Raw genomic sequence first — 16047 nt, 5'->3', positions numbered from 1 at the left:
AACGCCTACATTATAAATTCGTTATAAGCCATAAAACAACTATTTTAAGTTATTTTGATGACTTTTATAAAAATATTTGTATATGGCAATACTTCAAATAATTAAAAATTGTTTTTATGTTTCATGTGTTGCTGCTTTTTCTTCGGCGAAGTCTCAGCGATACGAACGGGCGTCCATTTTGCATCGCCATATTGAAATTGGTCGGACATCTTTGGACGCCATGTTTAGTCGGACATATTTTATAAACATTTTCGCGTAAATTTCAAATATTTTTGAGCACTAATTATCGAACTTTTTTTCACTGAAGTGTGTGACATAGTTTGCAGTGTAAATTGTCTGGAAAAAATCTTTGCCTACGCAGCAGTCCATATTTGTCTCCAGGGGGCCGTGCAGCTTTTGTTATAAGCTAAATAAAGGTAAACTATTTCCACTGAAAACAATCATACTTTTTGACACATTGTAACAAGTGTTTCAAAATTTTTATGTATTTACGCTTCAGACTGTGCTCTTAAAACCGCAAACATGAAGGTCATAGAACGTAGTTTTAGTCTAGAAAAACATTGGTGTGGTCGTTTTATGTAATTGTCTCAAAAAAATCATTCGATGTGCCCGGCCGGTCGCGAGCTAAAAGCACACCTGCCACTACCGACAGCCAATTTATTACCTTTCGACGTTTGAAATGAAATAATTGAATTCGAAGTTAGTCATTTAAGCATGTAGGCATACTTTTTAAATTAATTACGCATGTATATAGATTAACTTGTAACGTGATATCAACACTTGTTTGAGGGAAAACGAGTTCAGAGAACGTTCGACGCCCATTAGTCCTTATCGACATTTGAAAACATACTATACAGCTCTTTTCCGTTATTTGCGAAGGCACATTCTAAAAATAACTAGTACTACTCGAATAAAGTCGACAAGTAATAGTTACTATTATCGTTAATTTCTGCGACATTCCCATAATACGACTGTAAACAAAAAATGACAGTAGGTATTTTTTTTTAAACAGACTAATGTCACAGACCATACATTATAATGCCATCTAATTAAATGAATACTATTTTATGAAATAATATATGTCTGATTTTCAATTATTTAAGAAAATAAAATATTTTTTATAAATTTTGTATACACTTTCTCATTTTCAATCAATTCGTACAAATTATATGTTATAATTTTTGACATTTTACTTTTTTTTTATTACAGTCAGGCTGGCCTCAAAATGATGAATCAAGAGATAATGTGTGAAGTGGAAATAGGTACCCATGGTGGTATGGTGGAGATAGATGGGGATGAACAAGTTGGTGTCAAGGTAATATGATGGACAGTTCTATAGTTTAATGCCATTTATAAAATATAATTATGCTAGTAACTATATTTATTAATAATATCTGTTATTTGTTAATTTATATACTATTTATTTATAGATACTTAAATGTTTTTGCAATTTAACTCAATTTATCAACAAAGTTCTTGTTATTTCAAGTAATAATCATTATGGATGCAAGTTTTTTTTGATCATTATAACACAGATTATGGTAACTAACTTGCTCTATAAGATTTTGTTTACAGATTTTGTATTAATTGATTAAATAGGCAGTCAATTAAAATTTTTTTTGTTGATTAGTGTTGTGCTTTTTTCAATACTAAAACTAGAGTGCCTGTCTTTTTCAACCCTGGCTTGACAATGCCAAAGCTGTAGCTATCATTGGCCAACACTTCTGATAGGCTATCACAAATTTAGCCAAACAAACATTTAGTGATTGAAATATTTACTTATAATCATATATACTCTGAAAAGCAGTGTAAAGTTTAAATGTTTGTCGTTCAAGCTCATCTGGGTAGGTTTTCCCCACTCCTTAGATGTACTACCATTATATAGCAAATTTTTACTGTCTGATAGTAGATAGTAGACATAGTATTGTTGTCTCAATTTGAATGCTGAACAAACCATTGTAACCCAAGGCACTAGAGACATTACATCTTCACTCTTACTGTAAAGAATGGTTAATATTTCTTATTCCTTTAATTATCATTAGGTATCAGGTGGCTTATTTGTCCTATCTTATGTATAAACAAATATACAACATGCTTGTGGGAATGAAAATGGCCTAAGGAGTCATTTAGTAAATGTGCTACTTGCCTTTATAAACTTTTGTTTAAGCTTCATTTTTCAAATTTAAATTCATAAAAACAAACAGTTATAAGTTATTCCTATAACATTTTCAAATCTATTAAGGAGATAATGAGACCTTGGATTTATATATTATTTGTATCTATTTACTAATAGCTCTTCTTTATTGTGCTCTACAAACAGCTCTAGATTAATATATCTTTATTAATAATCACATATCATTTAATTACTTTCATTTACTTTGATTTTAGTTCTTAATAAGATTTTAAATTGACATGGTTATTTTTATTATTAAAGTTATTAATTTCGGCACATTTACCATGTTTTGTATTTTTGTTCGGTGGAGCTCGATATTTCGATATTATCTAAGTGAACAAGACATTCGACAATGTTGAAATATCGAGCTACAAATACATATATATACTTTAGCTTTGTCGATTATTAGAGTTACTTTTCACTAATCTTTAGTAAATATCATGCGTTATTCAAGCTCTTTATCAATGATATAGCAATTTGATATCAGATGTTGTTAATTTGTCTTGTTGTGCTTGAAATATATACTCATGGTCATCAGCATTATTCAATTAAGTACTATGCAATGTGGATTGTACTGTAGATCATCCCCTATATTCAATTTAATCCCTAAATCACAAACGAAGCTGGGAGCGACAGCTTGGTGTAACAAAAGTAAAATGAGTGTTCATTATCATTTTGACCATTCTGTGGAGAAATGTTGCAAAGGCTGCACAATATGTGTGCGTTGCATAAGATATCTAAAGGCTAATAAAAATTACTTTTATCTAATTAAATAATCCTAATAATATTTTTTGCCCCTTCTGACCAAAAATATACCCTTATTAGTACACAAGCGGCTTTAGATATTAGGCATATAATATAATCTATGGATATACAATTACTTTATTCCAAATATATCTGTAAAAACGTCGAATTAACAAAATTTCATAGCAAAACGAAGCTATGTCATTGGTCAAGAGCTTGATTAATCTATGATATTCACTATGAATTAGCAAAAAAAGCGTTTTTAATGTTGACGAAACTTATTGGAATTTGGAAGTAAAATATTGAAAAGTACATATAAGTGTAATAGTGTTGTATTATAAATAAAGATATATTAATCATAAACTCTTAGTAATGTACAATATAGCGGAGATATTAGTGAATCACATGAAATACGGTAATATAAGATTGTTTATCTTTTTCCTACTCCCATCGGAATAGGGTATAGTTACTTGGGAGTTAAGGTTTGCTGCATTTCAAATTTCATCAAATTTGGATTCCCATTCTTTCCAGCCATATCATTTTTCACACAACCCATCCATCGTTTCTTCGATCGTTCCCTTCCTCTATATCCATCCACATCATGCTCAAGACCTGCCTCACAGTATGTTTCTCATTCCTCCGTGCCATGCCCATACCGTATTCGTCGAACCTAATGTTATTTATTTTATTATTAAAATTATAAGAAAATGCCAGAAAATTGAGTTAGCAACACCAATCTATCATACGTAAGAAATGGGTTAATTGCATGGATTCCAGCGAATTGACACTGATGACGTTTAAGATCAATTTTAAAGTAACAACTTGGTTACACACTAAAACGGACACATATCAACAAAAACTTAAGATCTTTGATATATTTATACTATATATTTGCTATATTTAACTCTGAAAATCTTTAAAAATCCCCTTTACTTCGAACAAGAAAACAATTATACTAAAAGCAATGAAGTGTTATGGACGACCTCCGTGGTCGATTGGTGTGTACACCGGTTTTCATGGGTACGCCGAGGTCCCGAGTTAATTCCCGGTCCAATCAATGTACATTATAATGAGTTTTCTATGATATCTTGGGTCTGCGTTACTTCTGATTTTCCATAACACAAGTGCTTTAGCTACTTACTACTACTTTCACGGGTCACATTGTTCGAAACGTCGGGATGTTAAAAATAATTAATATACGCGATTCAAATCCCTAATAACTAGTTTTATTTCAATGTGTTATAATCGCGAAAATTTAAGACAACATTATCTTTTAAATTTTTAGAAGTTACTCAATTTTATTGTTTTTCGATTACAGTACGAGGAAATAGAAACTGGTCAATACGAGGAGTACATAACAGATGATCAGTATGAAGAGGTGGAAGAGCAAGTCATCGGAATGCAACATTTAGAGGAAGGTTTGTTGTTTTATTATTCCATATTATCGTCAATCAGGATAGACATAATAATAATGAGCAGATAATGCTGATTATTATTATATGATATGTCTCCAATTTACTGTTGATGCCAAGTCTAAGTATGCTGAGATCTGTGGCATTTGTGGACAAAAAAATTAGTTTATTTAATGATATTGATACGGCTTGCCTAGTATATTTCAGTTATTTTCACAGTAATGTCTCACGGTATTATGCTGTGGGGTAACATAGCCGATATCCAAACTCCATACCGTGTTTGTGTTGCAGAAATTCTAATAATATTCATATATTATGTCGTATTATATATATTTCATCATTTTAATCATTTCCTTTTATGCCATATGTTTATCATCATCATCATCTCATAAACCGTCGTCGGCACCGCTGACAGACTATAAAATTTCAGTGGGCAGCGAGGAGGTTATCCTTCCCGGTATGCCAGGGGAGGAAATACTACAGCACCACACAGAGAACGCCTACGACGCTGGGTACCCGGCGCCGGCTTCCACGAGCAGGTATTATCACTATGATGATGAAAATTACAATAGGCTATTTGACTGGTTCTTAAAATCGATTTTATATTATTTAGTAGAGGTTAAGGAACCCAGTAAAAGTTGTGTTTTTTTATTTCTAGTACATATTTGCCGATAAATATCACATTAAAAATTCCATATTTAAATAACGCGCGATAACGCTACTTGGACAATACGGCGCTGCAATGGGGTCGGTGACGTCACTTTGCTGTATTTTAATCTGTGGTACATATGTCAGAAAAGCAAGGTTTACATGAAAGTGACATCATCATAAGCCCGGCCAATCAGGAGCGTTTTGTGTCACGTGACAATTCATAATATACACTGATTACAATAATCCACAATTTATTTTTCGCATTGTCAAATAGCCTTTTCTTCTTTTAAGTAGAGACTACGAATTCGTTTGACTACTCGTAAGGGGGTAGTGTTAGATATGTTACTTTATATAATTTACTAGTAGTTGAACGCGGCTTCTCTCGCGTTTTAGTGTGTTGGTTGTGATGTGTCAGGCAAAAAAGTAGCCTATGTCCTTTCTTCTAGTTCAAGTTTGTTTCATACCAAATTTCATCGAATTCGGTTCAGCGATCTGGTCGTCGATGAGCGACAGACAGACAGAGCTATTTTCACATTTATAATATTAACAATATATATATATATATTTGTTGTGTTGTCATATGTTGTTGTATTTCATCTTTTTTCATATTTCACAGTTGCGTTTGGAAGGTGCGAACTGTATCGCTCTCTTTAATAAAAAAACAAAAGAATGTGACAGCTGTCACTTCAAACGATTCCGATCACGTGACTCGTTATGTCACGGCGTTGACATCCCACAGATACAACGAAATCATCTATCATCTATATATATATATATGTCGTCGATTACTCAGATCGACGACATATATATTCTTTTGTTTTTTTATTAAAGAGAGCGATACAGTTCGCACCTTCCAAACGCAACTGTGAAATATGAAAAAAGATGAAATACAACACAATTTTACTTAAACACTTAAGACTCTCTTTAATTTTACTTCCAAAGTCCCCGTAACATCTTCTGACCTTGACGGGATCATGATTTTATTTCATTGATTTAAGGGATGCCAAAAATAATTAATATACGCGATCTTCTGACCTTCCAAATCTCTTCTTTTCCCCAAAACCATAATGTCAAACAAATATCATAGATCATTCGAGCTCTCGACCAATAATATCGCGTCAATTCAAGGTCATATGTTGTTTGTTTGGCTTTGACTCTTAGAAACAAGATCAGAAGGGATTTTTATAAAAAAAAAAAAAATTACAGAAAACTAGATAATAAGTTTAATCAATTTTACAAAATCACAAACTATTCGACAATTTTTACTAATGAATTTATGTAACGACAATTCTCCTAATTTAATTCGAAACTAACCCTAGCAACACGACACTAACAAACTTAATCGGAATGGATTACAAAAAAAAGAACAAGTGCGAGTTGAACTCGCGTTAAGAGGGTTCCGTACGATGTTACCTATCATGTTTTATTAAATCTGACCCAAATTTGTTTGTGGTAACTAAAATATGTTCTCCCACACATTCCACCTGCAAATGTAAGTTGGTACGCACAATATTGAGTGATTTACCATGTTATTTTAATATCATGGACTGCTTATAGGTTTTCCTATAATCTATAAGGAGAAAACTAAATTATATTGGGGTAATGGTCAATTTTCGTCTATTTTCTTGAATAACTTGGAAACTATTTATTTTAAAATTACAAAAAATACATTTGAGATCTTCTCAATAAGACCTTTCATTTGATATGCCACACGATGCAGTTTTCAGAATTTTTTTTTTTAATTTTCCCCTTCCCCCCCAAAAATGACCCCCTATATACAGATTTCATTTGCTCACGTCACACCTCTGTATTTGGGTTACAGGAATTGATATGTGTACCAAATTTCAACTTAATCGGTCTAATAGATTCGGAGATAATTGACTGTAAGCGACGGACGGACAGACACACGAGTGATTCTCTAAGGGTTCCGTTTTTGTATTCAGACGTACGCAACCCTAAAAATAACACAGTATGACACCAATCGACCGAACACACGATAGCAGAAAGAAAGATGTCTACTAATACACTTCCTCTCACTACTACTATCTTCCTGCAATACATTCCTACAATACATATATCATATACAAAAATAACAGGAGACGATTTCTTCCAGAAGAGGTCGCGGCAGGCCCCGTGTTAACGCGAACAACACAAACAACATACACCATTTGATGCCTATGGGTGAGATTATTTTATTATTTATGTATAATGGAGCCGAGATGGCTTAGTGGTTAGTACGTCTTAACCAATGATTGCGGGTCCAAACCAACCAAGCACCACTATATATATGTGCTTAATTTGTGTTTATAATTCATCTAATGCTCAGTTGTGAAAGAAAACGTGAGGAATCCTCCATGTATCTAATTTATTTATTTATTTCTAATTTATTTCATCGATTTTCTTCCAAATGTGTATTCTACTAACCCCCATTGGAATAGCGTGGTGGAATATGTTTCAAACTATCTCCTCACAGGGAGAGGAGGCCTTAACCCAACAGTGGGAAGTTAACAGACTGTTGTTGTATGTTTTGAATATATATTGTGCAATGTGATTAAGCATGGTAAGACCTGTAAATAGTAGAATATTTACTGAGATAATTTTGAAATGTATTTGTTTTTATCTTGATGTGATATTGTATCTATTGTTGATTGTCCTGTTGAAAGTAAAAATATATAGACTTCTTTGGTTTAGTATCTGCATATATAAAAGGCAATAACTAGGCTTTCACATACTGGGCTTAATCACAAGTTGAATCAGCTTAATTTCTTGACCATACTGTTGATGCCAAGTTGCAATGGGTCCCCCATATTAACGGATTAGCGAATAGATTGAGTTCTGCGACATTTGCAGTCAAAAATATAGATTATTTACCGATGTTGATACGGCTAGTATATTTCAGTTACTTTTACAGTAAGTCTTATAGTATTATTCTCTGGGGTAGTGCAACCGATACTCATACTGTATTTGTGCTAAAGAAATAGACCAGAACGATGTTACTATTATTATTTCAAGTGTTAACAAATCAAGAATTCTTTATCATACATTACTTAACTTAGTTGTTTTCCCAAATGAAATCTGATGAGATTGCTATGAATTTTCCAGGTGAAGTACCCATGGGTCTGATGGAGGGTAACACAGGGCGAGCAGCGAGGCGATGGGAGCAAAAACAAGTGCAAATAAAGACAATGGAGGGGGAGTTTTCTGTAACAATGTGGGCTACGGGCGAGGATGATGGTGAGATTACAATTAATACCATATTTAATTATTATAACGAGTAAAGATGGCCCAGTGGTTAGAACGCGTGCATCTTAACCGATGATTGCGGGTTCAAACCCAGGCAAGCACCGCTGTTTCATGTGCTAAATTTGTCTTTATAATTCATCTCGTGCTCAGCGGTGAAGGAAAACATCTTGAGGAAACCTGCATGTGACAAATTTCATAGAAATTCTGCCACATGTGCAACCCGCATTGCGACAGCGTGGTGGAATATGTTCCAAAACCTTCTCCTCAAAAGGAGAGGAGGCCTTTAGCCCAGCAGTGGAAATTTACAGGCTGTTGTTGTTGTTGTTGTTAATTATTATTGAATTGATTTAAGTGCTTATCTTTTATTTTACTTGATGGTACCACTCAGCTTATTATGTGGCACCATCCAGCAATAACAAGGCAAAAAACATGACATTACTGTTATAAAACTTATATATTGACTATGTTGTTATTCAAGCAAAATACGAAGATTGAAAATTATGATGTTTAATTTCTATTTTTTTGGGAAACAATGAGTTACAGTCGCTATTGTTGGTGTGTAATGTACAAATATTAGAATTGAAACTCCGAGATATTTGTTTTCCAAAGTGCTAGATGATATTAAAATGCAGTTATTGCCTATCTGACGTCACACTATGGCGGCTCCTATTTTAGTTCAGACAAAAATTATTATTTTAATTTTTATCAAATTTTATGATTGATATTACACTACCAATAATACTCTATAAATCTAGCAAGAGCAGTACAATAGCATTTACATACATACAATTTATTTTTTGTGTTTTTTTAGATGACGGATCCAATCCTGAACCGGACCCTGACTATACGGAATACATGACCGGGAAGAAAAATGTATTAGGAAACGAAACGATGCCTGGTATGTATATAAGCATAGTACGACACAACTCAGATGTAGCATCGGCAAAAATCGTAAAACCGATCACATCCGAATTGAGCACGCCATCCCAAATTATCAATATTTATTTCTTATGCGAATATGACCTTTGCACAAACGTAATAACTTGTAATATCATATGACCTAATATATTTGTCAATTTGACGCGTCGATTTACATGCACTCGCTTTCTCGGGTTGAACTGACGCGAAAATTTATAGCGACGAATAGCGTCGAATGGCGCGATACGAAGCTATTTCTATTGGTCGTGTAAATCGGCAGTAATCTGTTTTATTTTCATTTAATTGCATTTTCCGATGCTACATCTTATTTGTGTCGTACTACATTTATATAATCTTATATATTATTAGTGTTTGCTAATTATTCTTGTACCAGTAATTACGGAATCGGTTATGGTCTCATTTTGAAGAACTCAGCCATAGGCAGAGAATTAAAGAGAAATCAAAATTGATCACAATTTATAAAATATGATTTTAATTAACGTTACATATATAAAACATTTCGATTCCCGGCCGAGTTAATGTAGATTATAATTAGTTTTCTATGTTGTCTTGGGTCTGTGTGTTTGTGGTATCGTTACTTCTGATCTTCCATAACACAAGTGCTTCAGCTACTTACATTGGGATCAGAGTAATGTATGTGATGTTGTCTCATATTTATTTTAAATATTTATTGAATGGCAAATCAGGGACTCCCGTTAAAAAAATCAAGTAAATTCCTCAATGATCTTTGAGTTAAAAATAATGTAATATCTCATCTCTTAACAGATGATTCTGCTTGCTTTCCAGGTTTAGATTTATCAGATCCGAAGCAGCTGGCGGAGTTTGCACGACCAGGTCACAAGATAAGACTAAAGAAACCGTCTCCGGAATCCTCAGATAGAACGATAGGTGTGTAATTGTTGTAAACATACATTTAAGTTGTTGGTGACAAGTGTTGGAGATAAGTTAAAGTCTAGATTTGCACGAATAATTGTTATCTTTATTTCATGCGTTGTATATTTGTGTTTATAATTCATCTCGTGCTCGGCTGTGAAGGAAAACATTCTGAGGATGTTGATCTTGGCATGTGTCTAATTTCATTGAAATTCTGCCACATGTGTATTCCACCAACCTGCATTAGAACAGCGTGGTTGAATATGTTCCAAACCTTCTCCTCAAAGGGAGAGGAGGCATTTAGCCCAGCAGTGGGAAATATACAGGCTGTTGTTATTGTGTAGTAGTAACAAAATACGTCAGTGCAAAATTTGCTGATGTTAATGTAAATCATCTACAAGTTGTTACTTTATATACTAGCCGTACTAATTTGATGATTGTCATGTTTAACGGTTGAATCGGGTACGGACAGAAAAACAAGTATTGTTTTTGGGTAGTAATAGTAATATGTAGAATCAGTCAAGCTTTTCCAGAGATTAGCCGGAACAAACAGACGGATAGACAAACAGACTTAAATTGAAAAAAAATATTTATATTGGTTATTTTAATAATACAAACATACACAATATATATTAAGCAAAAAACATTTAAACACTAACATTACTTTGTATAAATATTTGCTATTATGCATAATGAAATAAATTAATGAATTAATTTCAATGAACATGACTTTGTATTTTATTAATTAATTTGTAATTGTTTTTGTGTTGTTTATGTAGGTTACAATGTAATCTAATTGTACAATTATATTTATGTTATTTAATTTATTCAGTAGCAAAATAAATACAATCAAATGTTTTGCTGACATTACCATAAGTAAAATTCGACACTTTTTTTTATTAGGAAGACTTATATTGTTTAGTAACTTATGACGACCTCCGTGGTCGAGTAGTGTGTACATCGGGTTTCATGGGTAGGCTACTCGGAAGTACCGAGTTCGATTCCCGGCCGAGTCGATGTTGATTACCATGAGTTTTCTATATTATCTTGGGTCTGGGTGTTTGTGGTACCGTCTCTACTTCTGATTTCCATAACACAAGTGCTTCAGCTACTTACATTGGGATCAGAATGTATGTGATGTTGTCTCATATTATTATAATTATAAATGTCGAAATATGGATAACCAACGAATAAAAATAAAAAAACATGGTAATTAATAGCCGTAATAATCTTTAAACTGTTTTAGAAATAAGGAAATTTAGAAAGATATGTTTTGAAAGTATTATCCAGTTCAAATATTCCTGTGTGTGTTTCAGCGTGTCCTCACAAGGGCTGTTCCAAGATGTTCCGAGACAACTCTGCCATGAGGAAGCATCTGCACACGCACGGGCCTCGTGTGCACGTGTGCGCAGAGTGCGGTATGTATGGTTATATGTTGGCGGACGAGCATATGGGCCACATGATGGTAAGTGGTCACCATCACCCATAGACAATGACGCTGTAAGAAATATTAACTATTCCTTACATCGTCAATGCGCCACCAACCTTGTGAACTAAGACGTCATGTCCCTTGTGCCTGTAGTTACACTGGCTCACTCACACTTCAAACCGGAACACAACAGTACTGAGTACTGTTATTTGGCGGTAGAATAACTGATGAGTGGGTGGTGCCTACCCAGACGGGCTTGCACAAAGCCCTACAACCAAGTATATTTATGCATTTTATATAAACGTAGACTAAAAATATTTCTAGTCGTTTCCTCATTACTAAGGGTCGTGAACACCATGCATGTAACTCTACTGTACCCTTTGTACTACCATCCTCCAATCAGACAGACAGACATTCGTAAACAAGTCTGGGCACTGGATTATGTAGATGCCTTTACTGTGTCTGAAAATATAGTCTATATTGTACTAAAATATAGTTGAAAGATATTTATATTTGGTTTATTGTCATGCCCACTACTATCGTAAGTTTTAAGCTTAATAAATAATTAATGTTTTTTTTTTTAAATTGTAATCAATTTTAATTTTCTTTATGTAATATAGGCTATTTGACAATGCGAAAAATATATTGTGAATTATTGTAATCAGTGTATATTATGACTTTAAAAATAATTTATTCAAAAATCCATAAATAAAAATGCATTTTTTCAAACGTTTGTCACGTGACACAAAACGCTCCTGATTGGCCGGGCTTATGATAAAGTCACTTTCTTGTAAACTTCGCTTTTCTACTATATGTACCACAGATTAAAATACATCAAGGTGACGTCACCGACCCCATTGCAGCGCCATATTGTCCAAGTAGCGTTTTCGCGCGTTTAAATAACGCGAATATGAAATTTATAATATAATATTTTCGGCAAATATGTACTAGAAATAAAAAAAAAACAACTTTTACTGGGTTCCTTAACCTCTATTAAATAATATAAAATGGATTTTAAAAAAACAGTCAAATAGCCTATTACCACCGAACCGCATTGGAAAAGTGTGGTCGAATGTGTTCTCAAGTGGGCTAAGCCTGGGCTAAGGCTTCCCCTCCATTTGGGGAGACCAAATGGAGAGGAAGAGGAGAGGAGATATAGGATGAAATGGATAGGAGAGCCTTAGCCCAGGCTGTGGGACATTTACAGGCCGCTGTTGTTGTTATCTACACTAATATTATAAAGAGGAAAACTTTGTTTGTTTGGTTGTAATGAATAGGCTCAAAAACTACTGGACCGATTTTAAAAATTCTTTCACCATTTGAAAGCTAAATTAATCCCGCATAACATAGGCTAAATTTTATTTTAAAAAAAAAATAGGGTTCCGTAAGATATTTTGGGTTTTTCGGACAAAAAAGGAAAAAATCTACCGAAAAATGATTGATTTGTTGCGTATGATGCCTAAACTATAAAAGATAGAACTATAAAATGTTCTAACTCCGATCCTTAGAGGGCATAATGGCCTCCGACCCTAAGAACCTCATCAGATTCGTGGCTGATGTTGGTCTGGCTGAGGTGTTGTGATCACGAATTTGAGGTTTATCACAATAGATCCAAGCGCCGGTTGCAGTAATTCTTCAAATGTGACCGTGCCTCAGCAGTAGGGATATTAGAAGACTGATTATGAACTGTTACCTACGCGGGCGAAGCCGCGGGCGACCGCTAGTTTAATATATAACAAGTAACGTGTATTCTGTTATTGCAGGTAAAGCGTTCGTGGAGAGTTCGAAGTTAAAACGTCATCAGCTCGTCCACACGGGAGAGAAACCTTTCCAGTGCACGTTCGAGGGTTGCGGGAAGAGGTTTTCGCTCGACTTTAATCTAAGGTAAGTATTGTGTTACACTTACTCGTATATTGACTATGACTATGCCTGAAAATGTATACATGGAGGCATGTGAGCTGATATATATTATGGGAATGTAGATATGTTATGGGAAGGCTGACTGTGCCCGAGACCTTAAAAAAAATTAATTTTTTTTTTAAGGAATGCTTTTGTGCAAAAGGTTACTATACAATTAGCGAGTTTATGTCTGATAGCACACCTTGGGAATGAAACGATCGCCTCCTGGCTATTTCTAATCATATACTACTATGTATCTTATTAATTTGACAAAAAAAAAATAACAAAAAAAAAGACCCGCTGAGTTTCTTTCGCCGGTTCTTCTTAGGTCAGGGTTCCTTTTTCCAAACCGGTGGTAGTGTTTATTTGACAATCAATAAGTAAGTGTGATGCTTCTATATTGAATAAAGGTATTTGAGTTTGAGTTTGAACTTGTACGCGTTTGAATATAACAAATTTATATGTACCGTGTATATATACACATATGCATTGAGTAAAAAAGGGCTATTTTAATATTAAAAATAAACACTTGGTACAGCTTTGTGCAAGACCATCTTTGTTTGAAGCTTTTCTAACTAAGCTTTCAACTATAGTACGACACAACTCAGATGTATCATCGGCAAAATTCGTAAAGCCGATCACATCCAAATTAAGTACGCCATCCCAAATTATCAATATATATTTCTCATGTGAATATGATCTTTACGCAAACGTAATAACTTGTAATATCATATGACCGAATGTATTCGCACAGGACTCATAGTCTTAACAAGGTCCCAGGTCCTCGCACAGGGAATAGGCATCGACTTTCTGACCCTTGAGATGCACGAAAATTGTGAATAAGAAATAAACCGAATATAAAAATGATAAAAAAATAAAAACAATAGGAAATTAAACCTTAACCAATGTCTATAAGAAAACAACAAAAAAAAGAATAAAAACATCGCTATGTGGGCTACGTATTAACATATTAAATGAAAATTGAGTTACATTTCGTAATAGATGATGTTATGTACCATGTTCGCAGAACACACGTCCGAATCCACACGGGCGACAGGCCGTACGTGTGTCCGTTCGACAGCTGCAACAAGAAATTCGCACAGAGCACCAACCTCAAGTCGCACATACTAACACACGCCAAAGCTAAGTGAGTATCATAAATTAATAAATATAAGACAACATCACATACATTACTCTGATCCCTATGTAAGTAGCTGAAGCACTTGTGTTGTGGAAAATCAGAAGTAACCACGGCACCACAAACACTCAGACCCAAGAAAACTAACGGTAATCTATATCGAATCGGCCGGGAATCGAACCCAGGACCAAGGAGTGGCGTGCCCATGAAAACCGGTGTACACTCAACTCGACCATGGCGGTAGAGTTATGTGTACACCGATTTTCATGGGTTTCAATAATATTTATAAAGACGAAAATTTTATTTTTACATCAATTTCGAAAAGAAAAATATCTTTAGCAGATTAAGCTAAAGCAACTCAACAATTCTATAATATTTCTATCTTATTAATTTATAATTTTGTCACCGTAAGATTACAAAATTCGTTAGATTACAATCTGACGAGACAAATAGTAATCTAGAAATATTCTGAACTGTGAAATATACAATTTAACGTATTATTTTTTGCTATATTGTAATCTATCGAAGTAAAACTGTCAGATTACAATCGTCAAATTGTAAACTGTCGAAAGCTCTTTCTGATTGGCCGGTCTTATTATAAGAGCAAATATTGTAAGGTATTATTGTAAGGTCAATAATCTTTATTTTTTAAATTGTATAATATATTTTAATTTCAACTTTAAAATAAACATGTTGACACGATACACTGAATGTTATGTACACTTGTAATCGATGTACATATCAGAAGTTGTTTTTTTTTTGGATGTTGTGTAAGCCATCAATTAATATGTATATTGTTAGTGTACTTATAAAGAATAAATTAATAAAATAAATAAAGAGCAATCAATCATATGCTCTTAACAAATCTGATTTTGTATCTATTTCAGATCAAGAAACTCTCTCTCCCGCAACGGTGGCGGTGCGTACGAATCAGCGAGAACAACACCACAATTTGTTCAGCTTGAGGTGTCCCCGGACGACTCTAATCCACAACTAATTTTCTACACCCACGAGTGATGAGACATGTGATGTTATGTGATAGTGATATATAGAGTGAATAAGTGTAAAGTGATTACAAGACAATGTGATGAAGTTATATATGTACAGTTATATCTTAAGTTAGCTAGCTCTATGTTATATCAAGAGGAATTCATCGGGAGTGTAAAATATAGTATATTCCAATGACAGGTTTGTATAGTCCATCCGATTTGCTAATTGTTATGTTCATGTATGTATCGGCAAATGGTTTGTGATTTATATGCCTTTATGCAACACTAGTGTAACGCCCCGGCTTCTCACGAGAAAAATATTGATACTAAACATACTACAAAATGTTTTACAATGTTTCACAGTTTTTCAGTCATAAGACAATACAAACGCTATGCATTGTGAATTTTTATGACGTCACATTAGAAACGTCTAAAATTATCAGTGTTTCTACCATTCCATGTGTTATATACAAAACCTAAACCGTATCAAAATCCGTTGCTTAATTTTAAAGATCTAAGCATACATAGAACAGACATCGGTAAGCAACTTTGTTTTA

At 33.9% G+C, this 16047-nt stretch overlaps 1 protein-coding gene across 4 annotated transcripts; it reads left to right on the top strand.

Annotated features, from left to right (window-relative positions):
* Positions 1 to 56: 56 nt before the first annotated feature.
* LOC124541973 (transcriptional repressor protein YY1-like) lies at positions 57 to 15763 on the top strand. Of its 4 annotated transcripts, none has more exons than XM_047119911.1 (12): positions 57 to 416; positions 1210 to 1315; positions 4236 to 4335; positions 4745 to 4868; positions 7094 to 7161; positions 8083 to 8214; positions 9035 to 9121; positions 9949 to 10050; positions 11352 to 11453; positions 13228 to 13348; positions 14391 to 14510; positions 15389 to 15763. In XM_047119911.1, exons 2-12 carry the CDS (start codon positions 1226 to 1228, stop codon positions 15516 to 15518), a joined length of 1176 nt encoding a protein of 391 aa, XP_046975867.1. In that variant the 5' UTR covers positions 57 to 416; positions 1210 to 1225; the 3' UTR covers positions 15519 to 15763. The 4 variants fall into 4 exon arrangements, with proteins under 4 accessions (XP_046975867.1, XP_046975870.1, XP_046975869.1 ...); XM_047119914.1 differs by having other exon boundaries at positions 58 to 416; positions 4760 to 4868; positions 7097 to 7161; XM_047119913.1 differs by having other exon boundaries at positions 58 to 416; positions 4760 to 4868.
* Positions 15764 to 16047: the final 284 nt, after the last annotated feature.

Source organism: Vanessa cardui, chromosome 29 (assembly GCF_905220365.1).
Source record: "Vanessa cardui chromosome 29, ilVanCard2.1, whole genome shotgun sequence".
Classification (NCBI taxonomy): Eukaryota; Metazoa; Arthropoda; class Insecta; order Lepidoptera; family Nymphalidae; genus Vanessa; species Vanessa cardui.
Note: the sequence above shows the minus strand (reverse complement) of the source record. Positions and strands in the feature narration are given on the sequence as shown.